General features: G+C 39.4%; 1 protein-coding gene across 3 annotated transcripts in view; it reads left to right on the top strand.

The window, feature by feature from the left end:
• The window catches only part of PRKG1 (protein kinase cGMP-dependent 1), a 483,102-nt gene that overhangs the window by 339,181 nt on the left and 115,965 nt on the right, over window positions 1-27,956 (top strand). For all 3 annotated transcript variants that reach the window (XM_061446715.1, XM_061446714.1, XM_061446725.1), the window contains exon 5: window positions 2,836-2,899. In XM_061446715.1, coding sequence (XP_061302699.1) covers window positions 2,836-2,899 — 64 coding nt within the window. The remainder of the gene's footprint in view (window positions 1-2,835; window positions 2,900-27,956) is intronic.

The following is a 27,956-nucleotide window of genomic DNA, read 5'->3' on the forward strand; positions in this document are numbered from 1 at the left end:
ATTTTAGAAGAAAACAAGACTATTTTATGAGTCTGTTCAATATTGTTATGAAGGGAGTGGTGCTATATTTTTATTGACCTGGACAATCAAACCAGATGTTCAATATTGTCTTGTACACTTGAACATCTTTTCTAATCTTGTTCTTCTGTCGGTGTTATCCTTAGCTCTGTTTGCCTGACTTCGTAACATCTTTTAACAGGTCAATAAATGCTTTCTCCCCACTGTTTTATAAAGGTATTTTTTCAATAAAGGGTTTTTTTTTGGTATTAAACTGATGGGCAGTCCTGTAAGACCTCTTTTGAGACTCAAATATAATTTGGTTGTATTGTCACTTCAGCCACAACCAGCTGTTAAGGAGGATACTGGACCATCATAAACTATCACAAATCTGTGATAGTGTGTATTTCTCAGATGTGATATGATGCAGTTGGAGTTTGTTTTGTCGACAACTTGATTTTCCTATTATCTGCTCCATTGCTGTGTTAAAGTTGTAAGTATTTCTGTAGGACATTTTCCTCTTTACTTAATATTCTAAGTTATCAAAAGTAAGCTGTGGAATTTCTTCAGAGCTGATATCTATTTCTCTGTATCTCAAACATTTGATGTAAAATAGGTGTCTTCCACTACTCTCCCTTGGATTGCACAGATAGAATTACCTGTAAAAAAATACTCTGTGATGCATTCTCTTGTGTGCAACCACAGTAAAATTTGACCAGATATCTGGGAATATTATCTTCTCCCATAAGTTTATTCCTCATTTGGGAATGCTAGAGTTGGTATAATGAACTTTCATTTTATACTTAGGCCCAGACATAATATAATTCCTTTTTAGTTGCTTCTGTTTGATCTTGTTACATTGTGAAGCCATGTGTTTCTAGTGAAAAAGAGTGTTCCCTAAGGAATAAACAAAAGATGTTAAGAGCATGAACAATCATATTTTTCTGCACTTAGTTGTCCAGTTTCATTTTGTCATCATTTAATACATTCAGCTGAAGTTTTGTTGTTTTTTTTAAACAGAGAATGAAAGTTTCCCAGCTTTCTAATTTCACTGCATCATGGCATATTGCTTAAGTTAATAAAAGCAAATTCTGCTTTACTTGTGCACACAAATTCACTTCACCAGGCACTTTGTGCTTTTCCCCAGAGAAGAACCCCAAGCATTTGCTATCAAGCTCACGGAGTAGTCTTCAGACCTCCCTTTGCTTTTGTGGGTGGAGTTTGGGTGCAAAAACAGCCACCAAATTGTGCATCCAGGAGGTGTTTAAGAGTCCTGAAAAAGGTGGGGTGATTGCCCCAAAGGCACATGCCAGGGCTTGCTTTCCAGAGTTCAGGGCTGCAAAAAGTGGTGGATTTGGTTTATTTGGTTTGGGTTTTTTAGCTCTTCAAAATGTAGAGGATAACTTATGCAGTTATGTGTCCAAAGTAAGTGACGCCTTAGTGAAAGCAAAAACATGATTTATTCTGGGTTATATTTACCTCTCTGTAGGAGACTCCTCCCAACACCTCACTCACTCCTTGCTTTGCACCTGATCATCAGTGTTGCTGAAATCAGAGCAATACATTGGGGATCTCCATTTAATATTAGGAGCATAGGACTGTGTTTGCAGCATGTAATAGGAGGTGATAAAGCATCTCTTGAGTGAGCTGTTCTTGGAAATAGCCTTGGTAGAGCTGTATTAGCTCAGACTAATATTTCATGTAGATGCATTGCTAATTAGTCTACCAATCGCAGGCATTTTTAATTAAAGCATGTATAGTGCTGCTTTTCTGCCTGTGGAGTGTACGTTGTGTCTATGTGTTTCATTTAGTATCACTTGGGAATATTGATGAGCATTGACGTTTTGTGGAAAATAAAGAATGAGAAATGAAGATATTGCAGAATCACAGACTGGTTGGGGTTTGCAAGGACCTCTGGAGGTCATCTGGTCCAACTCCACTGTTCAAGCAGGGCCATCTAGTGTTGGTTACTCAGGACCACGTCCAGATGGATTTTGAATATGTCTAAAGACAGAGACTCCACACTCTTGCTATGCAGGCTGTAAGGTAATAGAGATGCAGCTTCAAGGTCAGGGGAGTTGCAGGAGATTTGGAGACCCAACTTCATATCCATCATCCTGAACAATTTAAATCTCAGTCCTGGTGACCCAGGGGCTGATGGGCTCTTTATTGCTGCATTACCCACACATCTTGACAGGCAGGTCCAGCCTGGGAGAGCTTTGCCAAGAGAAATGCTACCTTACATGTGGAAAAGTGCCTTTTTGGCAAAAGAAATGAAACAAACTTGAATGTAAAACTCCTGGAGAAGTCCGTGGTAATTTTTACAGTGGGTCCATCTTGGGTTGGGCAGTGTCCATGCTGTCCCCCTGGACTTCGCAGCTGCTTCATGCTCTGCATTTTTATGTCAGTGTGTGTTTTCTGTCAGTCTTTTGTCTGTGGCTGGTTAAAGCTGATCTTTTCTGCTGCCTGCACCCCTTCTTTCTTTTTGTTTTTAATTTGTATCCAATGGGACGGAAGCAGATCAGGAAAAAAACTGCACAGTCACACATGTGACTGAGCAGGTTTGCAGCACAGATTAATTCCAGTAAATCTTTGATTTATTCTTAGTTGACTACCAGCTTTACAAGTGGTTCTCCAGATGTTTACTATAAGAGGTCCTCCATCAAAACATAATATATCTTGGCTGCTAGAAGATGATAATATTCCCATTATATATGCTATGTTTCTGGTGAACGCCAGTGAGGGCAAAATATCTCTGGAAGACAGATGAACTAGATGCAGCTAGATTTATGACATATATAGAGGGATCAATTAATCAAGGTTTCTCTTGTATTGCAGTGTTCCTACATTCCAGAGCCTTCCCGAGGAGATACTTAGTAAGCTTGCAGATGTCCTTGAAGAGGTAAGTGCTTTTAATTTTGAGAGCTAATGAGTGTCTGTGAGCCTTCTGGTGGCAATATCGAGGCTCTTTTTTCCAAATGGACAAATTTGCTCCCAGTTATGGTTGAATGTTTCAGCACGTTGAGATGATGAGCTGTGGGGAGAATGAATCCAGTTTTGAACAGGGCTTATGTATTTTTAATCGGATTTCTGTCCAACTGTGGAGTGAAACAGTATTTTCATGTGGTGCGCAGAAGGGAAACCACTTTCTTTAGGCCCTAGTTCAGTGCTGAAGAAGGAGGGATGTGAAAACACTGCCTCCTTTCAAATTTGGTGGGACACTCATGTTAGAGGGCGATATCACGCCTTAAAGGAAGTGTCATAGAAAAGCTGCTAAGAGTTACAGCAGAGAGGGGCAATGTAGCATGTGTTGAGATATTTGATGGCCTGGACACAGCTGTGCTTTGCCTTCCTGGCTATAACTAGAATCTCATTAGTGTCAGGCTTTTCATGGCTCTTCATTGAAAAAAAAAAAACAAACTGCAAAGACCAAAAGAACCCAGACAACCACCAAACCAAAAACCCCAAACAGAAAATCCTAACCAAAATACCCCTCCCAAAACCTGCATCCTCCCCGCCCCCCCCCCAAAAAAAACCCAGTCTCTCAAAACCAAAAACCTTAACCTTGCTCTGAAAGTGAATGTGTAAACTTAATGTAAAATATTTGAGTTGCATTGCAGGCGCTTTGTCCACATAGTTTATGCACATAGCGCTCTGTTCAGGGCCTGCAGAATTGCATGTGATTAAATATTACAGAAGCTGTTAATAAACCATTTCAAAATGTAGCCCTGTATGATTTAACTTTAGGAAATCTCTGTGTATGACAGTATTGTATTTCATTCCTGCTTGTTTTTTCTTATACATGCTTTGCCATCAAGAAAAATATTCATGTGCACTACCTCTGCCATTTATTTTAAGAAATGACACTGCTGCCATATAAGTTGATTTTCTTTTTCGAAGCATTGATAGGACATTGTTACTTCTTTGCCTCTTTATTTAGTGTACAGATAAATTTTGTAACTTGAGCAAATCAGCTGTTTGTCATACAGAATAATTGCATATTCATAGATAAGCTTTATTTCCTTTACTGCTGGAGAAGTGCTCAGATTTAGAGAGAAAAGGCATATTAAATTGATATGCTATGAATTAAATTTGCCTATCTCAAAACTGCATGCCTAACCAGAAACAGTTTAATTTCCTTGGATCTTGTAACGAGCATTAAGCTCCTTATCAAGAGTTAAAGAAAAGAATAAAGTATAAAACTTTTCCAGGGACACTTAAAGTTTCAGGGCAGGAGGGGAAAAGATAATAAACATTAATGAAGATATGAGGCACCAAATCAGTGGAGATAACATCTGTGGAGATAACTCTGTACCTTAGGGTGGATGATATAGCGTAGCAGGAGAGGCTGGTTGTCCCAGTCTGTACTGAGATATGGCTCCCAGTTTCCTACTTGGAATCACTCTTGTTATAACCTCTGGGTTTATCTCTGAATTAACATGCCACATTTTACATAAACTAAGAAGTCATTCTGCTATGACATTATTAAGCATCTTGTGTTTAATAGTATCTAACCTATTGAAACTAAGCAACAATAACTTTTATTCTCTCTGTTGGTGTAACAAGGACTGGATAAAAGTGACTGATTTGGCACAGCTTGAGGTAGAGAGGGGGAAATCTCTTTCTTAATGTCAAGATTTCATGCAGCTTTTCTTTTGTTACAGTGCTGTGAATAATGCAACACTTCTGTCCTACATTCTTTACATAATTTCCAAAAACTGTTAACTAAAATCCAGAAGCAAGAAAAAAAGCTGGTTTAATTGCCTGTTACCCAAATCAACTTGGAAATGGCTTTATAAAAACAGTGGGGAGGAAGAAAGATTAGTGTTTGAAAGATAATTTCATTTTTAGCATTGATGGAAATACTACAAGAAGTTCCTTTGATAACTCAAGAATTAAAAAAAAACAACTAAAAACAGGGGAGTTTCATTTTCTCTTGCAGTGGCTTGTAGTATCCCGTCAATGAAATTGCTCATAATACATATACATGAGAAGAGAAACAATTCTGTTGGGTTCAGTTTTAGTGCATTCAATCCCAAGCTACCAATATGCTGGTTTTGCCAAGAAATCTCCAAGGTATTAGCTTTTTAGGTCATCATTTACCCCATTTCCAGGGCCTTGTTTTGGGGATGGAGGTTTCTCCATCTGTAGACCATTCCAGTTGACACTAATCTCAAAGCAGCTTTAGGTTGCACCTATAGCCCCACTCCCAGGATTTGGGAGTCACTACTAGACCCTGGTACAGCTTTTCCCAATACTAAAACCTGACCTTTTTCTTCTCTTCCATTACATTTTTTTTAATATAGTAATATTTCTCAACATTACTTATTAACAAGTATCAATATAATGTATAGATTACTTTAGTAACATCTCTAAAACTTGTGTATGCTGCAGTGATTTTTCACCACACCAGGAAGCTGAGCATCCCTTCCAACACAGTTTGATTTAGTTTGGATGCTTTTCCAGCTATCTCTGCTGGAAAAGCACTGCTCGGCCCCTGATTTTATTGTGTTGTTTATCCTTGTGCTTGCCAAGCATGTGTGAGTCAATAAGTAATATGTTTCTGCAGCTCAAGACTTAATTTTTGGTTTAATTGTGTTTTGCTAGCTCAGCATCTTAAGGAGATGAGGTTTATGTCCTTATGTAGGACAGTCCTCTCAAATATTTGCAGTTGCTCACCATCCAGAGAGAACTTGACAGCCTTCAGAGGTGGACCTGTGCAAACCTCATGAACTTCAACAAGGCCAAGTGCAAGGTCCTGCACCCAGACTGGGGCTGTCCCTAGCACAGCTAGGCTGGGTGGAGACTGGATTGAGGGCAGCCCTGAGGAGAGGGACTTGGGTCTGAAAAGCTCAGCATGAGCTGTCAGGGTGCACCTGCAGCCCAGAAAGTCAACCATATTCTGAGCTGCATCAAAAGAAACATGACCAGCAGGTTGAGGGGCGGGGATTCTCCCACTCTACGGGGCATTGCTGCCCTGATGGAAATTTGGGCAGAAAGGGAAGAGAATCTTACCACGCTTCAGGTCTCTGAGAGTTTTCACCTTTCTTTTCTTGTGGGAATGTCAAAACCAGTATTTTATAAGCACTTTGAGGTATTGTAAAAAGCCCTTTTGGATCATGGTACTGTTAATATTTCATGGACAATGTGCATCTGGTGTCTCACCCAGTGATAATCTGGAAGGTACTGATATTGCCAGTATTTTTAGTCTTTATGGATTAACTCTGTTAGTTAAATGAAAGTACCTTCTGAAGAGAGTAGGATGGTGAGTCTTACACACCAGGTGAGAGAATAAAAAAGGGAATTTATGGTCATAGAGGAGAAAAAAACAAAAAAAAACACAAATACCCAACCTGTGTTATAATTTCTTAAGACATAACTCCTCATGGTGAACGTATAGGTTCTTTGTCTCCCTATAGCATAGCAAAGTACATATAAAACATGTGTTTGCCCACTGTTAAGCACCTTCACTTCGTCTTGGCAATTAGGAGTTAAATTATTCATTGCAGCTGCTGGCATACAGGTGATTTTTCTGTTTATCCCCCCCCCACCCCACTCCCCAAACTCAAACTACTAATTCTGTTTCAAAGAAGAAGTTTGCTTTATCTGTGTGGGGGATGGACCTGGTTATTTGCCTTAATATTTGTCTCAGCAATGTTGATTATGCAGGGGTTTCAAGGTAGAGGAAAGGGGCAGAAATTTGGAGAGCCTGGGAGAGTTTTGTAGTTATAAATACTCAAAGGGGGGTTGAATTAAGGTTACCCTTGCATTTTTGACAAGCATTTTCTAAATCCTGTGTCCCTGATGTTTCTTCACCATTTGGGATTTAGTGTACTAATGCATGTACAATGTTATATGTATGAATCTGGGCAGTTCAAGAGACAGAAAGCAACAGATGTGATTTTTACTTGGCAACCAAAATAATGGATGTTCTTTTTGTGCAGCTAATGTCAGAACTCAACTACATCAAATTGTTTATTGTATGTTTTGTATCCAGAGATCTAGATAATTTTTTGCTATATTATTGCTATATGTATATAATTTTTATGATACGTTGCAAATATGTAATATTACATATGCAATATTGTCGTGGTTTAAACCCAGTCAGGCAATTTGTTCACTCACTTCCCCCCCACTTCTTGCCCTCCCCCTGCTCCCGGAGGGACGGAGAGGAGAGTCAAAAACAATGCAACTCCCACGGGTTGAGATAAGAACAGTTTAGTAACTAAGGTATAACACAAATCACTACTGCTACCACCAATGATAATAATGATAAAGGAAATAACAAGGGAAGAGAATGCAACACCTCACCACCAGCCAACCGATAACTCACCCCCCAGGCCTGACCAAGCACTGACCCATACCTCCTCCAACCCTGCAGACCCCCAGCCCTTCCGGCTAACTCCCAGTTACATCCTGGGCATGACGTGCTGTGGTATGGAATACCTCTTTGGTCAGTTTGGGTCAGGTGTCCTGTCTCTGCTTCCTCCTGGCTTCCCCTCCTCCCTGACAGAGCATGAGGCTCACAAAGTCCTTGGCCAAACCAAAACATCCTTGTTATCAGCTCTGTTCCCAAGCCAAAAGTCAAAACACTGCACTGCAGCAGCTATCAAGAAGGAGAAAAATGACTGCTACTGCTGAACCCAGGACAAATATAAAAGAAATATTTAAATATACTATAAATTAGACCAATTGCCCTGAATCAAGTATGCCTTTATTGTTATATATTATATATAAAATATATATTATAGCATATATTATATATATTAAATATATATATATTGTTATAAACCACTTCATTAACTAGTTCTCGTTTTTTCTTGCTGAAACGGCAGAGTTTGGCTTGGGGGTGTGTTAGGCCCTGAGGCTACCATTCCCCATGTCTCCCAGATTGCATTTTGGAAATGATTCCACTAGAACCATTGATACTTTAAAAAATTATTTTAATGCATTGTGGAGGTCCAGGCACCAATGATGTGCTTCCTCCAAATGCAGACAGCTACGATTTGGCTACCTCATTGATCCCAATGTGTATATGGTCATAGAGAAGCGGCACTGCCAAACTGTTTGAGCAGTATGAGCAAAGAGAAATGTTTTAACTACCACAGGCGGATGATGCTAAGCCTAAAACCTGTGTTCTTGCAGCTTGCTGTCGCTATGCAGAGAGCTTCTTAGGAGTGTGATCTCGAAGTGATGAAAGCATAGATCACAGCGCCTGTCTGCAGCCATTTCATTAATGCCATTACAAATTTATGTAATGAGGGTTGCTTGCCACTCTTTTCTTCCCCCCCCCCTTTTTTTCTCCCCCCCCCCCCCCAGTTAAAGAATGAAGTTAGTAAAGTGCAAATGGTAAAAGAAAACCAAAATTCATCTCTGTTGTAGTGGTACTCCTTCTGTCACAGGTCCTGATGATCTTGAAGAAAATTTCATTTAATAGATGAGCCTCACAAGCTGGCTTGGGAAGACCTGTTCTTTTTTCCGGCTTTCATACAAAGATGCCAACCATCCTTCTTGCTTCACATTGTGAAATTGGTATGGATCATAAATTTTTAGGATGCGTCTGTTTAATTAACAGAGTCTGAATACAATCCCGCTTTTATGCAGAACTGCATGGCAACAGTGAATAATTGATTAGCTTTCAATATGTTTAATTGGTTTGAATTTTCTCTGCCTAAAAAAGACTAAGGATCGTTCATAGGTAAAGGAAACGAGGTCTGTGCAATTTTTTGCAGGTCCATCCCGCAAGTAACGGTATGTTCTGTCTGGACTATAGCTGGTGGTAGCAGGTATTGATCTGGTTTAGAGGTACAGGCTAGATTTGGGAGGGAATTAGAAATAAACAGGAAAGAGTAAAACATTTTGGTTAGGAAAAAATATTTTTATTATTTCATTTATCTTTTTTGATTAAATGTAGCACTCTGTTAGGTGTATTTACCAAACAAAAATAAAGTTATGGAAGTGCTGCATGTAGAGGACGATAAAACTAATTCAGTCACAATTGATTCAATCGTGGACATATATGGACAAAATTTTGACTTGGCTTGTACTTACATTAATTTTTTGAATGAGATTCATGAAAACATAGCTTTGTTTTTGCAAGTGAAAAAAGCTTTCTGGTTCTGCCAGGGATAAAAAAGAAGGATTAGAAAAAAAAATGCAGTTGGAAATAATGATGTGCAAGAGTGCAATAAAGTACTCAGTCGCAATGTCTAGGGCAATGGAGTAAAATAGTGTCTTCCTCTTACGTCACTGACAAACTTTTTCTGGCCTTTAAACCTATGGAATATGTGTGTAGTGCATACATGCTGTATTTTCCACCACAAATCACAGTTGTTCAAAGAATTAAAAACAATTTCTTCCAGTGTGAGAAACAAGTAATTTTGATCTAACTGGAAAATATATATGCCTCTTTCAATTTTTATCAAAGTGCAGATGAATTACCTAAAATTGATTATAAAAAATATTAGGTTGAAAAAGAGAGAAGCATTATTATTTCTGTGTAGATGATGTGGCTGTACAGTGATGCTTACTTTAGAAGCTGCTCTAGCTCTTGCATTGGGATAAATACTCTCATTTCGATATAGGTTTTTCTTTGATTTTCTTTATTGTGGGCACTGACTGTTTAAAGGCAAGTTACAAACAAGCTCATGCTTAAGTTATCAAAAGAGGAAAGGAGTTAAATATTCCCTGCAGAAGCTTGTCAGGAGCATTGTCATCCGTGTGCATGTTATAATGAGCATCCTGATTGCTCTGTTCTGGAGTAATAGAAATGAAGGAGGTGTTTCTTTATGCAGCAGTTGTAGATCTGCAAATCTTATTGTTAGAGAGTGATGCAGATGGAAAAAACTTTGTGGATTGGAGAAGACACTTGAAGTGTCCCTTGAGATTGAGACCGTCAGTGCAAGAGCAGAGCTTATGGGCTGAGAGCAAGACCAACAAGAATCTAGAAAGCTCTTCATACAAATAACAAAGGAATTGTTAAAAAATTATTGCCTGATGAAGTAGCTTGCAAGCAAACTCAAAATTTCATATGGTGAATGGTTCAGTCTAACTAGAACATATTTTTTTATTCAGATTTGAGTCTGTTGTTTAGTTTGAAGACAAGTTAAAGGACAACAAGACAAGTCATCTGTTGAAATTTGCAACAAAACTGAATTAGCCACTTGACTCTCCCATCCTACTAAAAATTCATGTGATTATTTTGATGGTTTCCATGGCCACTCTGTCCTAGTGGAAATGAAACCCAGAAAAAACTAATGAGACGACGCTCATACAGGCACTATGGCGTGGGGTTTTATATCTACTTGTTCAGGATCTGGCACTCAAAGTGCATGCCACTGCACTTCTTTTGTTCAGTGTGAGCAGGGCTAAAAGTCACTTTTGGGCTGGGCAACTCTGGGCCTCTGCAAAGAAAAGTCAACCAAATAATGTCTTGTGTGAATAACAGGGATGGAGAAACAGAGTGGAGGGGAAACAGAAAATGGAAACTTATGAATACCCAAAATAACTGTGGGTAAATACCTAGTTAATGTGACCATGGCTGAGGAAAATAGAATGCCACTGGTTAAAATAAAGGTGCTGGAAAGTCAAGGTGTAATCAAGTCCCTGACTGATTGGCCCTTTCTTCTCAATTTTATTGTTTCCCTAGTAGAGTGTGTAGTGCAGGAAACACTGGATCTGTCTATATGAACAAAGCATCAAACTTCTTCAGAAAAACAGCATAGGAGGGTTTGTAAATAGGGAGAAAATTCTAAAAATATGGATGTAGGCTGTAGAAAAAAGATGGGATTATTAAGAATGTAAGAGGAGATGGTGGTATCTCTGTCCCTTGCAAAATGTAGATATCATAATGAACATAGGGAAAAGGGTCAGCATCCATATGACTGTGACTTTGAATGAGTTAAACATTATGTGTCCTGGCGAAGAAGGGGAAGAGGGGGTGTGTGAAAGGACATGGATGAACGAATGACATGACACACCAGAAAAATCCTCACCTGTGCAAAGGTTGCTGAGTTTGGGTCCCTGCAGACCTATGTTAAGACTTGGCTGCATTTAACTGGAAAAAAAATAAGACTTTGATTAAAAATAGCAGGATTTGTGTTGAGAATCTCCTCTGAATGCCAGCTTTCCTTTTCTATTTTACTTGGGCTCCTTGCTGGTGGTAGGTAAACTGTGCTTTGAACCATTGGCATCAGTGGAAATAGAGGTTGATTCACTCTTCAACAAACCCACTAGTCAAGCAAGGGAATCCTTCTCTGCCTCATGGTAGAGGCAGATGAGGGCTTAGGCTGATGCTACTGGGCAGAAGTGGGGAGAAGCTGTGGGACAACACCTCTGCCTTTGGCTTAGGTAGCTTGGCATGTATGAAAGCTCTGCTCTGGGTAAAGGGCAGAGACTATTTAATGGCAATTATGAAACAATGATTAAAACCATTGTAAACAAAGAAGTACCTTAAACCCTGGATGTGAATATTTTTGTGTACAACTAGGGAGATCTTTCAGTGCTGGGAATAATTATCTTTTTGCTTTCATTATGTGTGTCTCTGAAATAAATTACACTTGTATTCTGCTTATTGTAGGAATATTTTCTTTAGGAATAGCTTAATATTTCTACCATGATAAGCCTTGGTAAAATGTGTTAAAGGTTAGCTTGGAAATTTTTTGAGACTTGTTCATAATTCTTGGGATCTCTTGCTGCTTCATACCTCATTCCTGAGCTGCAGAGACCTGCAAGGTCTCGTGGGCATTGGCACTGTTGGGTTTGCTGTGCCTCCAGTTCAGCAAGAAATACTTCCTTGTTCCTGATGAACCCTGTCTTCTACCAAGGCCTTGGCTAATTCTACTCTTGGCTTTTAAAAACTTAGCTTTTCTTCCCAAAAATCACTGCAATGAACCCACATGAAGCCATTTCCTTAAATTCCAGCTGCTCAGCATGGCAAGAGCTTCCAGTCTTTCCACAGTGGGACCTGTTCTGTGTTTTCAGTGGGTACAGCCAATGACTAATGCTAACCTTCTGCTTGTAGAGGGCTTCTGTCAGATACAGTTTGTAATCATGGAATTGCGTTCTCTCTTTAACTGATTTTAACAAAATTTATTTTTAAATCTCTCTAAGAAGTAGCTTGCATTTACACTGAAAATTCCAGTGGCTTCAGAGGGATCTTTTTCTGGAGGCTTTCCACAGGGAGCCAGATTTCTCTGGAGAGAGTAGGAGTTTATTATTACCTAATTTACTATCAGAAATACGGCTGCCCTTTTCTCTGTGCTTATTTCCTAAACCACAAATACGGGATCTGGGTTGTGGTTTTTTTTTCTGGTGCAGACTGTAAAATCTGAAACTAGGTGAAAGCACCCAGCTGGAGAATTACATCTGTGGCCATCTGATATGGAAGCATGGAAGCATGTGGATATATATGTATTAATGTAAATCTCCACAAGAATCCCAAAGGATACTCAGAGCAGTAGGAGTTTGGGGTTGTAAAGAGAGATTTTCTCAGCTGCTAACGCAGCAAAGCAGCTTTCCACACTGCTGTGGAGCCACCTGGAGAAGCTGTAGACTGCTCATTAGCTATCCTGTCTGTTCAACAGCATCCCAGGAATGAAGATCCAAAAGCCATTGCTAGAGGCTGTATTTTCAAGTGCAGTATGTCTATTGTGACAATATTTTTTAATGTATCCTCCAAAAGAGTTTTATAGTTGCCTGGTTTTCATCTGCCTCTCAGGTAGCATCATCTTTTCCAGCTTATTACACTTACTGTTTTAGGCATTTATCATTAATAAACACCTCTCAGCCAGATCAGTGTGTAGAGAAAGCCACTCCAGCAATGATGTGGTAACCTTCAAGGCATATGGCAAAGGCAATGTCATGCAATGGTTTTCAGAAGAACAGAAAAAAATCACTGAAATGCTGCTTTGAGCTCCAGTATTCTATTATTATTATTATTTTCAGTAAAAGTGAGTTGAGCAGATGTTAAAGCATTCTGTGGTAAGTAACCAATAAGATACTAGTTTATAACCCCTGTCCCCACCCCACTCCCAGAGGAATGGGGAAGAGAACGGAAAGCACGTAACTGCCATGGGTTGAGATAAGAATAGTCCAGTAACTAAAGTATAACACAAACCCCCTACTGCTACCACCAATAATAATAATGATAAGGGAAATAACAAGGGGAGAGAATACAACTGCTCACCACCCGCTGACCGATACCCAGCCCCACCTGAGCAGTGATCTAGCCCTTCTGGGTAACTGCCCCCAGTTTATATAGTGGGCATGATGTGCTGTGGTATGGAATACCTCTTTGGCTAGTGTGGGTCAGGTGTCCTGGCTCTGCTTCCTCCTGGCTTCTTGTGCCCCTCGTCCCTGGCAGAGCGTGAGACTCACAAAGTCCTTGGTCAGAGTAAACATTACTTAGCAACAACTAAAAACATCGGTGTTGTCAGTGTTGTTCCCAGGCCGAAAGTCAAAAACACAGCTCTGCACTAGCTGCTAAGAAGGAGAAAAATGACTGCTACAGCTGAGCCCAGGGCACTCTTTACACTCTCTGTATGTGGATTATTCAGACAGTCTGTCACAGCTATAAAAGAAAGAAAAAAGAAAAACCAAAACAAAAAACCTCAACCAACATGAAATTGTTTTCTGTTTTATAATCCTAGATGTTTTCCAAGTTTTCATAGATGTGAAAACAAGCTCTAAGTAAATGCACAATTTATCATTTTCAGTGGCAGGTTTGCATATTCTTCTCTCAGAAACGTGCAAGATGGATGTGAATTTTTTTGTAGCACATGGGGCAACAGGGAGGTCACAGCATACAACTCGGGATCCAAGTAAATGTCTCCTCTGTGATCCAGCCATGTACTTGATTTTCCCACTTTCATTAGTTTACTATTTCTAGTTTTAAAAGGCTTTGCAGCATATATTCAGACAAAGTACACATAGATTCTGTTTTTCTATGGATTTTATGTTCTGCTTTTGCTTGCAGCCAGGTTAGGGCCAATGGGTTGGTGGCTGCCCTTCACTTCTTGTGTTAAGCAAATACAGTATATTAATTTCAAATTAAAATATAATTCAGATTTGATTTCCTCTGCAGCCAGTGTGGCTCAACTCCAGCCCCTCTGCCCAGCAACGCCCTGAGCCAAGGCTGCTGCTGTTCTTGGGACATGGGCAATTCTTCTGGGCCAAAACCACTTCAGAGATATTTCCTGTTCCATCTGAGTAAGTTTAAAATTGAACTAGAAAATCTCAATCAGATATTAGATAGAAATACTCTTTATAAAAGTCCATTTGTTTCTAGTGACGCAAGCATCAGCAGCAAGGTCTGGTACCATGTTGCTCCAATGTTATTGGCAGGGTGCAAATTTGTATAGCAAATTATGCTTTTAAAATAATATTAATAATGCTTTGATTACTAATTTTAAGAGAAAACAAATCTGTATTATGTTAAAGACATATATCTATGACAGAACTCTACATGAACATCTGCAAGAGTCTCAGTTTCTCCTGCATCAGCCACCTAAGCTCAGGACTAGGTGCCTGGTTTGCATGGAGCATCTCTGGGGCCTGATATTAGAATTAAAAAGCATGTCTGACAGCCTGAGCTCTTTCAGCCACCAAAGAAACAGAATCCAACCTTGTGCTTGCTTGCTAATATTCCATAAATGGTCTGGGACAGAAAAAGTGAATTGTTTCTAAAAAAGCTCCTTTTATCTGTGAGGCACAGACAGTGCACTTTTATCTTTAAAAGCAGACAAATATAATTACCAGTTATATTTAAAAAAAAAAATAATTAACTTGATGGGTGTTTTCCCTTTGATTCAAACTTTATTCGTCTGGTTTCTCATATACTGTTGTTCACAGTGACACCTACTGGCATTTTAAACGAGGCTGGCTTGCAGGCTGTAGCCTCATAAGCAAGTCATTCCAGGATCAATTAGGAAAAGTGAAAAGAACAGCAAATGTGGTCGTGGAGACTCCTGTGGCCACCCAAGGAATGGTCACCAAGCTTTGCATGCTGGCTCTCTGCTCTGCACTTTGAGTCTCCCTGCACCAGCTGAAGAAGACCCTCTAACAATGGAGCTGGGCATTAAATGCCAGCTTTGTGCTAGGCAAAAGATTGGGCATTAAAATGGGGAGATCCTACTCCCTTTCCTGACTTTGGTGGCTTCTCAAAATACACCCCAGGTGGGAGGTGTTTCTGTTTTCAGGAAGTTTATTTTCCTTGGGAAATGGACTTGCTCATACTCACCTGAGTAAGTTTAATTTATAGTTAAACATTCAATTAAAGTCTTGAATATATTTAAACTAGCTTCTTATTTCCCACTGCTGGTGCAGTATTTGTAGTATCTCTGAGTTGTAATAATAGTAATTGAAAAATGTCTTTATAATAGCAGAAAGCCATTTCACCCTTAATCCATGAATTATTAGGCATTGGATATTTTAATAGATAACCATAAGACCAAGCCACTGGAGGAAGGGAGAATGACATTAGAAATGGAGTTACTGATGTGGTAAAATTGAAATGGCCTTATTTCCATACTGCGCAGAATGCAGCAAAACACCATTTGGGATAAGTTTTCCTATTTACATTTTTAATACCTTGTGGCTTTCTGTCCATATTAATAGAAATTTAACATGAAGCTTCCCAAAACAGAATTTCTTACATCAATATCATAGGGATCAGATTCTGTCTGCCAGATTGGACTCATGAGAGGACATAAGACTATAATATGCAATTGCGGGGCTACAGTAAGTTTATCATCCACTAGGACACACTGCTTGGTAATGGCTAAATCCTTCTTTCATGCTGGTTTTTGGTGGAAATTGGATCTCTTTCTAGGGGAGAAGCTTTTTGATCTGGCTGTGTATGGGCTGACAGTTTAGATGAAAGTGGTTTTGGTTTGGGCTTTTTGTGTTTCTGAGGATTAGCTTCTTCATATAGTGACCCTATATGAAATTCAAAAATGTGCTCCGAATTTTCAGAGCTTCCAGGGAGTTGAGCACAGCTTGGAACTTCTGCCTCTCATTTGAAGCCTTCAGGAAGTACGGAAATAACAGCATGTGACTATATTTGGGGGATATATACAAGTTTTTGGGTATATGGCTTTAGACCCTGTAGTAGTAAAACAGGGATGAAACTCATCACCTCAAAACATTGTCACAAGAGGTCACTGAAAGTTATGTAACTTTAATAGAGCATTTCCAAAACAGATCTGTCTTTGCTACCTTTTTTGGAGCATCCCCATCCATCTTCATCTTGAAGGAAGGGCTGGACTGGGATGGGCTCTGGAACCTGCTGGTTCCTGGCAGATCCTTGCCTGGATTGTGGAGTGTAGGTAGCAACAGTGCCATGCCAGTTGATAATGGGCATTTGGAATGAAATCAAGATGTGGGCTTCCATCAAAAAATTCTCATGATCAAAATGTATAGAAATTAAGTATGCTAGGCAAATTGGCCTCCAAAATGTGTACTTGGAAAAGAAAATGTATATTTCTCAAAGATTTCAAAAGAAAATATAAAAAAATATGGTTGTATATAATTTTGGACTGTTCATAACACTATTGCTGTAGTGTATGGCAAGGTGTATTTAATGTGACCTTTCTGACCCTAGAGGTAGATTCCAGGTTCATATGGTCTCTAGTACAATTTTAAGCAGCTTAATAAGCTATTTAGGCAACCTGAATTGCTGGCATAGCCTATAGCCTAAGTATGCTAAAGCATGAGGAATTGGGATTGACATAATTTAGTTCTGTGATGCCCTCTCTTTGGTTGTTTTGTGTCCCTTGCTGGTGAGGGGTTTGGAAAGGTGAAGGCAAAAGACTGGTCCTGTAAAACGTGCCCACCAAGAACTTCAGATGGGATTTGCAGGTTTTCTTCACACCACTGAAAGTCAGCTCAGGTCACTCATTTGTTGCTTTCTATCAAGTGGAAATAATAAAGATATTCAGACCTAACTTGCCAGCATGGCAGAAAAACTATTCTGAGGGATGGTGAAAAAGCTATTTTTGTCTGAAAAAAATTTTTTTTTTTTGCATAAAATTACTTGTAGTCAGATCTCAGAGATGCATTGGGGACAAGAAAAATACTCAGTTTTACAATGGATAAATGCTCATTGTCTCTGGTATTACACACCAGATGGGAGGTGAAGGGTCAGAGCGCACTAGGTTGGGTTAGCACCTCCCCAAAGCTTCCTGCTAGATGCACTAAAGGGCACTTTGGTCTCCTTCTTGAGTCATTCGATTCTCCATCAGCGGTGGGCAGCTTTGGTAACAGATGCTTAGCATCATAAATGAAATATTAGCTGCTATCATGCTGCCATATGCTATGGGGTCATAGCACAGAGAGGCTGCTTCAGTGTTCACCATTGAATTTTGCCCAGTTGGGTCCCAGTGCACAGCTGGGGTGTCAGAAAGTCACCTGACCTCAACACAGCTCACTGCATGTTTGCGTTTCCCCAAAAGGAGGGCAATGCACCCCCACCCGCCCCAAAACCCAGCTATATGTTGGGAAGGGCTGAAACTCAGCTTCCTGCCCAGCCACAGGCTTCTTGGGATCAACCAGGTCTGTCTTTGATTCCGAGTCATGGAAAACAGGCAAGAAGGGATCTTTTGCTCGAGATCCGTGTCCTTCAGATGCCTTTTGTCCATTCAGTATTACACTTGTGCTGAAAAAATAAGATGCTAAGTATCTCAGAATTAACATAAAATGAAAATAACTGACTGTCAGTAATTCAGAGAGAAGACAAGTGCAAAAAATAGCTTATTGCTGGGAATGCTTATGGTACTGCTACAGTGGAAAATGCTGATGAAAATCAGGGCATCAGGCAAACAGATGTGCTCTCCTCCTCCTGTCCCTTTTGATTTCTGTCCACCATAAGAGACCGTGAAATGAAGAGAATAGTTTTATGTTCTTCTTTTACCAGGGTGAAGATTTTCCTTGCCTGTGTAGGAGTGGGTTTTATTAACTGTAGTGACGGGTGAGCCCATCTCTGTTAAAGTAAGACTCAGTCCTGTGCTTGTCCACTTGTAAATGCAAATTGTCATTTTCCAAATTCATCACAGAGAAAGTCACAAAAGATAGACTTCTCTGTGTCTGGAGTTAAAAAAAACCCTAATGAAGAAATCTCTGGATTGATGTGTTGACCTTGTCTGGTCAGGACAGAGTCAGCTGTGTCACTGCTGCACCTTGTGCCAAAAATCTGACCTAGGTCACATTTCCCAGTGTCGGTCTGGTTTTCTTTTCATGACCAATAGTAAGATATACTCAAAAAAAGCTGCTTTAAAGCGCAAAATAGATGTGGTCATTTAAATATTTATATGCCTGGTCATTGCACAAGAGATTGATGAAGGTGTTACTGTTGGGGGGTTAATTCTTGTCATACTACATCTTTTAGTAATGTAAATGTTCACCATGTTCTGAATTCATAGTGTGTTTGGTTTTTTTTTATTTCTTACAGCTTCGTGTTTTGTTACTAGTTGTGCAAAAGCCCGAATAAGTTGTAGGCAGCAGAAAGATCCAAAAAACTTTCTTTTTAACAACTTCATAGCAAAGTTTAAATTTACATGGCTGGAGTTGCATGAGCATATTTTAACAGTAATAAGTTTACATTAACAGTAATAAATACTGAATTCTGTATTTAGGGGAGGATATTTTGCATTTCTGCATTAAGTCTGGAATTGGCAAGTTCTGTTGTCAACAAGGCAGTTGTAGCCTAGGTTAGGGTGTGTGGCTCAAGGCAGCTTCCATTTCCATTGAGAAAAGCTGTTATTGTTATTTAAAATAATAGAGGTTTTGGGTTTTCCCATTTCATTGCACACTCAGAGGGAAAAATCACTCATTGCTTTAATAATTATATTTCAGACAAACATTTCATCTTGGTTACTTCTGTGTAATTCACTTCCAAAATTACTTGTAATCCAGAATGCTTGTTGGCAGACTGGGAATTGAGTCAGTTTGTATGCATACAGGCTGATAAAGCTCTGTGGTTGGTTGGTTGTTGTTTTTTTTTTACTCTGTGCAGTTAATGAGAGAAATCAAGGGAAAAGGAGAGTATCTTCTAGTAACAGCCAAAATCCATGGAGGTATGAAAGAGAGTATAAGCTGTGATAGTGTTTAATTCATCTGGTGCTTTAAGGTGCAGAACTGGTCGTCACCTATACAAACCCCCAAAGAAGTTGTCAAACTGGAAGCAACTGGTGAATTCAGGGGTTTGAATTGGGCAAAGTACCTGTTTCAGTAAAACTCTGTAGAGACTGGCTAAACCAAATGCTTTTCATGATTTTGCTTCCAGTAAATTCAATTTCTAATGACAATTTAAAGAAGTCTATTTGCATATGGAAAGGTAGAGTCTCCTCTTTGATTCAGAGCACAAAAAGAAAATACATTCCATCACAGTTTACTTGAAGACTGGGTGAGTATATTTAATTAATATGCTTTTTTACTCCTTATGATAGGATAGAAAATTAGTTTGGACCCTCATGGCAATTCAAATAATTTGTCTGAATAAGCATACAAAATTTGGAGCAAATTAAGTAGCATAAATTAAACAAATATGTTGATTTACATTGTTTGCTTCCAGTTTCATTTTTTGCAAGAAATTGATTGCCATTTTAATAGTTGTGAAACCAGTCTTTGGATTTATAGGGTGAAATTAGTGTTACACACACACTTTTCCGTTATATAGAGAAAAACAAGTCAGAGCTATTCAGGAAAGAAGGAGAGAAGAGCAGCTACTTTTCTTGAATTTCAGTGAAATCCAATTAAAATCCCTTATACTTAAGTTGCTTGTGATTGGAGAATCGTTTTATGGTGCAGTGATGTAGTGTGATATTTTTTCTGATGTATTTTCTCAAAACAAAGGTGTCAAAGTCAATATGCTGTCGTATTGATGAGGGAGACGTTTTAATATCTCTATTTAAAAAACAAAGCCCTTTTCCCATCCAGAACACTGTATTAAAATGAAGCAACCTGAGTCATGGCAATGTGTTAATGTTCAAAGTAGGCTGGAAATGTTGTGGGGCAGGGGTTGCTCAGGTAGAGATTTCAATCCTACAAAATTTTATACTCAAAATTAAATGTGTGACTGGTCATGGGCACGCAAACTTTTTTCTCATGTTGATACTTCGAATTGGCAGCTTGTTTCCTCCCTCCCCAGAGTCAGCACTAACCCCATGCAACTTGCTATGTGTATGTAGATGCTTTTTTTTTTTATTTTGTTTTTTATTTAATTTTACTTGATTTTACTGCTTGCTAATTTTTAGTCAGGGTAATTGAGTAATGAATTCCGCTCTGTTGCCTAGGTATCCTGTTTCTAATTACCTATCACTGAGTTAATTCTCCACGTTTCATGTTTATGATTATCTATGAATCGTTATTCGGCTAGCAAGAAAAGTGTTTTTTTTTACTGCAGTTCATTGACAGCTTGATCTGTGGCCTAATACCAATATCAACTTTCACTGGACTAAATTGCTGTCTCTCATTATCACCATCATCTTTTATAGGAGAAATCCTGTTTTTTCCACATTGGTTCCTCTCTTGTCTTTCAGCAGCCCTTTTTGATAAAGCTCCTTAGCTTGTCCCAGTGTGCTGCTCTCATCCACCTGTATCATCTCTGTGCTCTCTTAATCCTTGAAGTATCACTCCTTGAATTCTCCCTCCTTGTCTTTGAGGTTTGTCTTTTTTTACCCTTTTCATCTCCATCTGGTATCTCTTTAAACTTTCCAGCTTTTTCAGCATCCTCCCCTTCCTCCATTTCTCATCCTTCTGAGATTCCTGTGTCAGAAGATTGTCCTGTCCGTAAATCTACTTTTATTTCTCTTTTCCTGTTTCTTTGCACTTAAGGAAATGAAGCTCTCCACCCCTGACAACACTTCTGCAGTTGATCTCTTCTGGTGGCTTCTTGTGATACCAAATGAACGTGTGGTAGAAGGGCTGAGTTTCTTTCTCTGATCCCCTCATCCTTCCTTTTGCCCTGTCTTATCCTTTGAGCATCTTTATATGTGGTCTTTCTTCAAGAGCATCAAGTTTTCCATTCATTCTTTTCACCAGCTACTTTGTCTTTCTCTTCTTATATTTTCACATTAATGTTTGCTATGTATGTGTGTGGATAGACAACCTGTTTTCAGTGGCTGAGCATGCAAAAATTAATGCCTTCTGAGCTTCCTGTATTTTTCTACAAGTTTCCCTTATAAAAAGATGTTGGGCTGCAGGCAACATCTTGAGCATCTCTTGTACCTCTGTTCGAAGTGCTCACACTTAAGGAGGTTGTCATTGACCTGGGGATGGGGGGCACCAGGGACAGAGTCAGGCTTGGGAGTCAGAAGGCGGTGGCCCCTGCACCAGCTGGTCTCAGCATTTTACGACCTGATCTATTTTCCAGACAGAAACAGAGAAACACGTTTGCCTCAGCACTGTGGAGAAAAAGTAACTAAGAGGTGGTCACCTCCCGGGCCGTTTGCAACTTAGGAAGCCTGACTGCTCTCCAAAAATGGTTGTCAGGCCGCATTACAGTAATGATGGAACAAGAGTTAAAATGTGGTTTATGATGTCTTGTGTCTACTTTTAGACCAAATTAAGGAGGGAAATTTCTTTCACAGTAATGCATTAAAGTAAATAATGCTGTTTTTTTAGATTCACTTTCCTCCTCTTTCTCCCTTAAAAGTGCATGATGCATTTAGGAATCAAAACTGTGTATCAGGTCTTCATTACAAACCTTAATGGACTTATCTAGTCCAAATCATCCTGGCTCACAGTCTGTCAATGTCTCATCATCTACTCGGTATTCTGCAACATCCTTTAGTCTTAGAGTTGGCTGTATAAAAATCTTCGAAGCTCAACAAATCTTCATCTGCACAAGACAGTTTCTGCCATTCAGTCCCATGGGCGTTCAAGAGTCCCTGAATATGCTCAGATTTGCTTAAAACTGTTGGTTTTGAGAGTGGGCTGGGAATGAAACTTGGAGGTGACAGCAAGACTTGGCTCCTGACTGAGAATTTTTTAGTCGTGTCAGATTAGAAGGTTCCAGTAAGGGAAGAGCTGATCGAATGTTATGATTATGTAGGAGAGGACAGAGGAGGCTCCTTTCACCGCAGGACTCCTTGCTGACTTTTGAGGAGCATGAAAAAGACAAGAAGCCTCAGTAGAAAACTGTTGTTTGAAAAAGGCATAGGGGGTGCAGAAAAGGCATTTCCTCCTGTAACAGTGCTGCCACCACCTTGGGTTGTGAGAAACATGCTCAGGAGTGGGGAAAGGAAAGGGCCAAAAGCTCCTTCTGTCTGATGCGCATCTTCCCTTTTGGACACAGGAACCTGAGCCACAATTTGCCAAATACGGTCCCTTATACATTGTGCTACCTTTTATAGATCTGTGAAAATTGCACTTGCTGAGCAGTGGATTGACGTCCACTGGAATCTAAAAGAAAGATGATAAAATCGGAGCAAAAAGACAGTGTTGTGTTTTTCATTGCTAGAAGATGTTACTATACTGAAGCTTATCCATGTTTCATGCCCTTTTCTTAGTATTGCCTGGTTTAGGGGACTTCTTTGATGAGGCATGTTTGTTTAGTGTCAAACCTAAGAAATCTTGTTTATGTATCTCACAAAATTTACAAGTTACAAGTGGGCCTGTTCATCTGCTGTTTATTACCATGCGGAGAGCTGTTTTAAGGTTGGATGTTCTGGTGTTAAGACCTTACACCTTTCATGGTGTAAAAGGAAACCCAACTGTGTGCTCTTGGTCATTGAAATGCCAAAGGTGTGGCACTGCTGCTTCTTTCCATGAAAGAAGTCAACCTTCAGGAAGCTCCTGAATGATCACATCTGTCATATTTACAGGTCAATGCAAAAGTCTTGAATTCATGGTGAAAATTCAACCTGTGTTTCAGGACCAGCAGTTTCACCTAAAGGAGCCATCAGAGCTCAAGTCAGAGTTGGAAAAATTGCAGTTTGGAGATTGTCTTTTGCTCTGAGCTGAGTATGTTGAGTTTTTCTTTTCCACAATTTCCATTTTTGTATTTCCGTTGCGTGTCTTGCCCTGTCCCCAGCAGCATTGGTGTGTACCACCCAGCAGCAAACGTGGGAGAGGATCAATTCCAGTTCAGTTCATGGATGTTTTGTGTATCTGTAGGACACTGAAACTGGGGGAAGTTTTGAGAAAAAGGAAGAGAAGAATAGTACCAGTCTCAGCTCCATCCCTACTCTTGTTGAATGTTCCTTTCCCACTAGTTCTCTGCGCAGTGAAACTCAGATTCGTGAAACAGTAGTGCCAAACCCCAAGAGAAATAATCAGGAAATTAAAGCAATCATTTAACCGAAGATCTTCAAATTGGGAACATTTATTGCATCTTTCAATTTCAGAAACAGCAGGCGACTGTTATAGGACTGTTGTTTCATTTGTTTCTTTTTGTACCCAGTAGAGTAGGTGTAGGTTGTACTTGCTTTTGCTTCAACGAAATAATTGTTGAGTGTACCTCTTTGGCTGCTCCCTTACATCCTATTATATTCCTTTCACTTAGAGAAATCAAGGTGAACAAGTTTTCAGAAGCACATATTCTATCTTGATATTAGGAGGTACACCACCAACATTTTTTAGTCTAAGGAAAATGCATTTCTTAGCAGACCAGTTCCTCCTTGTTTGCTTTTTAGCTTGGTTTTTTACCAGCTCCTCACCTCCTGTCTCACGAGGATGTAAAGACAAACTTCAGTCAAGGACAAATAAACCCAGCATTTGGAGTGATTTGTATTATTCTGCAGACTAGACCTGAGTGTCCACACAGGAATAGTCTTTTTAGGTGCATTAAGACTATTGCTGTTCAGGGGATGCTTTTGCGGGGATCAGAAGCAAACTGTAAACTGCAGAAGACACCACAGTTGGTTGCCCAGACCATCCAAAACCTGCCTAGGGACATTTTTTCTTCTCATTGCTGTCACAGTCCACTAAGAAGCCACACTGAATCAGTGCAGTACAAATAAAAAGTTTACCACAAGGCTTTACTAAGGCGACGCTGTCCTATAACTATTCCAAAACAACCTTGACTTTAAAATATGTATTCAAATATGTAATTTGAATTCAAATAGCTTAATTTTTGAGAAGGAAGAGTAAGTTTGTAATCCATTAGTGAGAAGAAGAAAACTTTGCTGAAGAAGATTACAACTCAGTTAGAGCCAACAGAATCTCAAATAGGGGTTTGCAACCCCAGGTTCCAATAGGGTCATCCACAGGTTTCCAGCTCAAGTTCAGAGCTGTTTGGGATGGTGGATGTGCTGGTAATGTATTAATTCTTGTAATAATGTAATAATTCCTGCTGTGATACCCCACTATCGGCCAGTCTGTGCTTCCTCATCCCCCAGTGTATGGTGGAAGGTGTACATGGAATGAGCTGTTTAGCAACATCCCCCATCTGTTTGGTTTACCCTTTCTAATTTGCTTTCCCAACCCTGTGTTCCATAATGATGTTGAATTAAAAGGCATGAGTTAATCCTCAATTCCCATCAACCATCCACCTTTCTCATATTTTAATTTCCCAATTGTTTAACTTTAACTAAGCTGCTGTTTAGAGGGCTATTGAGACATCTTGAATGTCAAAAAACTCAAGACCCACCTGCTGTGCTTTAATTCATGGGATAAATAAGGAGAGGACCATAGTATAATAATTTTGCCCTTGACTATTTCAAGGAGCAGCATTTTGAGAGAACTCATGGGAGTGAGACACAGTAAAACCAGGGAAATGAAGTTTCATGATTCCTTAGGAATTCAGTGCAGAAGACCAATAGCAACCTGCTTAGTTTGAAGCGTTTTTCAGCAAGTAAACATTTTTTCAAATTCTGTTTTGTTAGCATTGCTGTTGTCATTTCAGACTTGCAAAAATGCTTAACAGAAATTCCAGAACAGAAACAAAAGTATTTTGAAAGCTGCTTATGTTTAGAGTTTTGCTGGTGGTTCTGTGAATATTTTTTTAAACCGTCAGCAAAATAACATCCCATTATAGGGGAGAGGGATTATACATTGAGCACTGTCATCAGACCCAGGTTACCCTCACTGGTTTATGTGGTGTAAACTGGGTGCAGGGAGTGAAACTCCATTTCAAAGGCACCTTTGTGTTTCTGCTCCCCTGACATGACCTTTGGCAGGGTTTTGGCCTCTCAGCACCACAGCTGACATGGGTTACATAGCACTTCAAACACATGATCTATTTTCCACTCTTTTCCAAATGTTCTGAGTATAAACATAGCAGTCAAAGGCATCCAGCTGGAGGAAAAGTTTAACCACTGGGTTGGTCTCCAGCACTGGTTTTTCTCCATGAAGCCTGTGTCAACACTTGGTTGAGCTTTAAATTGTCTCAGTTTTTGATGGTGTCAGGAACAGAAGCTCCAGTTGAAGTTGGTGACTAATAGAGTAAGGTCAGTGGAGCAAAGTGTCTGAAGTTGCAGGGCTTGTGTTTTCTCTGTGTGGTGTATAAGGTGTCCCCCCTAGTGTGTTGTGGAGAAGGACTTCATCAGAAAATGGTGGCATGCAAGGAGTGCCAAAAGCATGGCAAAGAATCTGAAGCTCTTGTGGTTGGCATAGATGATGGTGCCACAAATCTGTGTTTGATGAATTTAAGGGAAATTTGAGTTTATGTAATATGTACGTGACTTTCTCTTGGTTATAAAGCTAATGACAGTCTTCTCAGTCTCTGTCCTCTCCCCCTGCACACACCCCTCCAACACATTCTTTCTGTAAATATGATGTAATGCTGTGGCTTTGGGTTGAGAGTTGGCTGGAAAGACATGGAACCTTTATTTTACAAATACTAAGTGCTTATTAGGACTTAAACCTTGTATATGACGTACTGAAATCAAGGCCATAAATATTAATGGAAGAACTAAAACTTTCTTTTTAAGGAAACCTTCAATCTTTCATTTTGGATGTATTGCGTATCCCAAAAAGGCAGAAAAAACAAGAGACATTTTTTATCACTTCTTTTTATTTTATCACTTCTTTTCTTAGAAAGAAACCTCTTATTGGAGCACTTAACTATGCTCTGATAAAGGCATGAGCATTTGGATTGCAAGCTTGGCTTGCACTCTTCATCCCCATGGACATCCCTGCATTGCTAAGGACGCACCCCTTTACTGGTTTAGCCTGTGAAAATTTTGTATTGTATAGGAAAATTGAGTACTAGGGGACTGGGAATTTATTCAAAAGGTGATAAAAGCTATTCATTTCATAGTGAAGTACTGTAAAGGCCTGGTGCTACTTGTAAAACAACAATGTAGTAAATGCCTTAGCGTTCATAATTCACCAAAGCTGAGCCTTTATCCCCATTCTCCAAAGCTTATAAAATATATGTTTGTGGCTTGCGGTTATGTGCGTGTTCCCAGCAGTAATTTCTTTACTTTATCTTTGCTGTTTTCCTGAGTGCAGACTTTCTCAGACTTTGATGCCAAACTGGGACCTTGATGCCTTAGATGGTAATCTTTCTTTCCCCCTGCACACACAAGACCTTTGTAACTATTAGCTTTGCTGCCTGGTTATCTTGACCTTGGCAGGTCATACAGCTGTATTTCTGCAGACTGCATTTCTAGTTGGGTTTTCTCTGTCCCATTTTTACACCTTATTTCAGCTCTGGTTTTCAGCTGGGGAGAAAAAAAAATGTAAGAATGGCTAATATAGTCTGGTCATCTCTTCCAGCTGGGAATTAATTTCTGTATCTTGCTTTGATTTTGTTGAGGCCTGATGGAGCTATGTCTTAAGACGTATGCTCAAAAACCTATGTGATGCTTAGTTTTCAGTGAAATCTGGCTGAGATATTAAATTAGCTTTCATCACTGAACTTTAATATTGCCTCTGAAAATACAATATTCTGTCCACAGTCCCTTTCTCTTGGGAGGAAAGTCTAAAACTGAAAGCAGTCAAGTTCTAAGCCAAAGTCTGGGGCGTTAAACTAGTTGTATAAATTTTTATTCATTTGCAACTGCAAAATATTTATTGCCCATTTAAAAGGCATTCTGGAAATTCTTTGACCAGTATATACAGGACTTTGGAGCTAGAATTTAAAAAGATGCCAAAAATCATTGTTCTTTTTATCAGAAGGATCCCCTTCAACAGAGTCTGGCTTCCAAAAGCTTGTTACCTTATACATGGCCAGCTAAAATCAAGAGGCTTGTAATTTATTTGCATGTGTCATAAGTGAGGACTTACATACTTTGCCTGCTTTGAGTCTGAATGGACTGAAATAAATCGGTTAGAAGCTTAGAAGACAGAAATAATACAGTTAAAACAAAATCGATGAATAAGTTGATTTGTGTTAGGAAAGGAGGAAGTAAGAGGAAAAACATTTTTAGAGGATTGAGAAGGATAGGCTGGATCAAGCAGGAAGAATTGTGGTAAGGCCGGGCAGAATTAGCTGTGAAAGGAATGAGTTGAAATACATAAAGACAAAGATGTGGAGTGTAGGAAGGGCATGAAGAGACGTGCCAATGAGAGAGGTCAAGCAAAGAGAAAGCGCTATGTGATTGGGCACTCAAGGAAGAACTAGAGAAACATGATCTGAATGTTGGAAGAAGGCTTTGCAAGTGTATATACAAGCATTGATAAGCTGTGACATAAATTTAGCAAGGGCTATTCCACAAAATAAGGTATAAAATATGGGTTAAACTATTATAATAACAGGAGAAGAGTTGATGAATTTGTTGAGCAAATTGAATTATTTGTTGAACAAAGCCCCTGCTAGCAAAGCAGGAAAGATACCAAAACCAACAAAAAAAAGAGGAAAAGAACTGTTTTTACAACATAAATATTATTACCATTTATGTACTGTATTCTCTGTTGAAAATTCCTCTGGTTTACATAGTATAAATGGATTTAGGCTGTGAGGATAATTCATCTGGGCAAAAACTGGTACTAGTACAGTAAGAAGAAAAATAGGAAAGCCATAAACAGTTTCATTTTAATTGTTGTGTTCCTTGACACGCAACGGTTTTTAAATCACG

The sequence above is a fragment of the Pezoporus flaviventris genome, unplaced genomic scaffold, assembly GCF_033815535.1.
Source record: "Pezoporus flaviventris isolate CSIRO_AGI_PZ_B2104156 unplaced genomic scaffold, CSIRO_AGI_Pfla_v1 ptg000001l, whole genome shotgun sequence".
In the NCBI taxonomy this organism is placed as follows: Eukaryota; Metazoa; Chordata; class Aves; order Psittaciformes; family Psittacidae; genus Pezoporus; species Pezoporus flaviventris.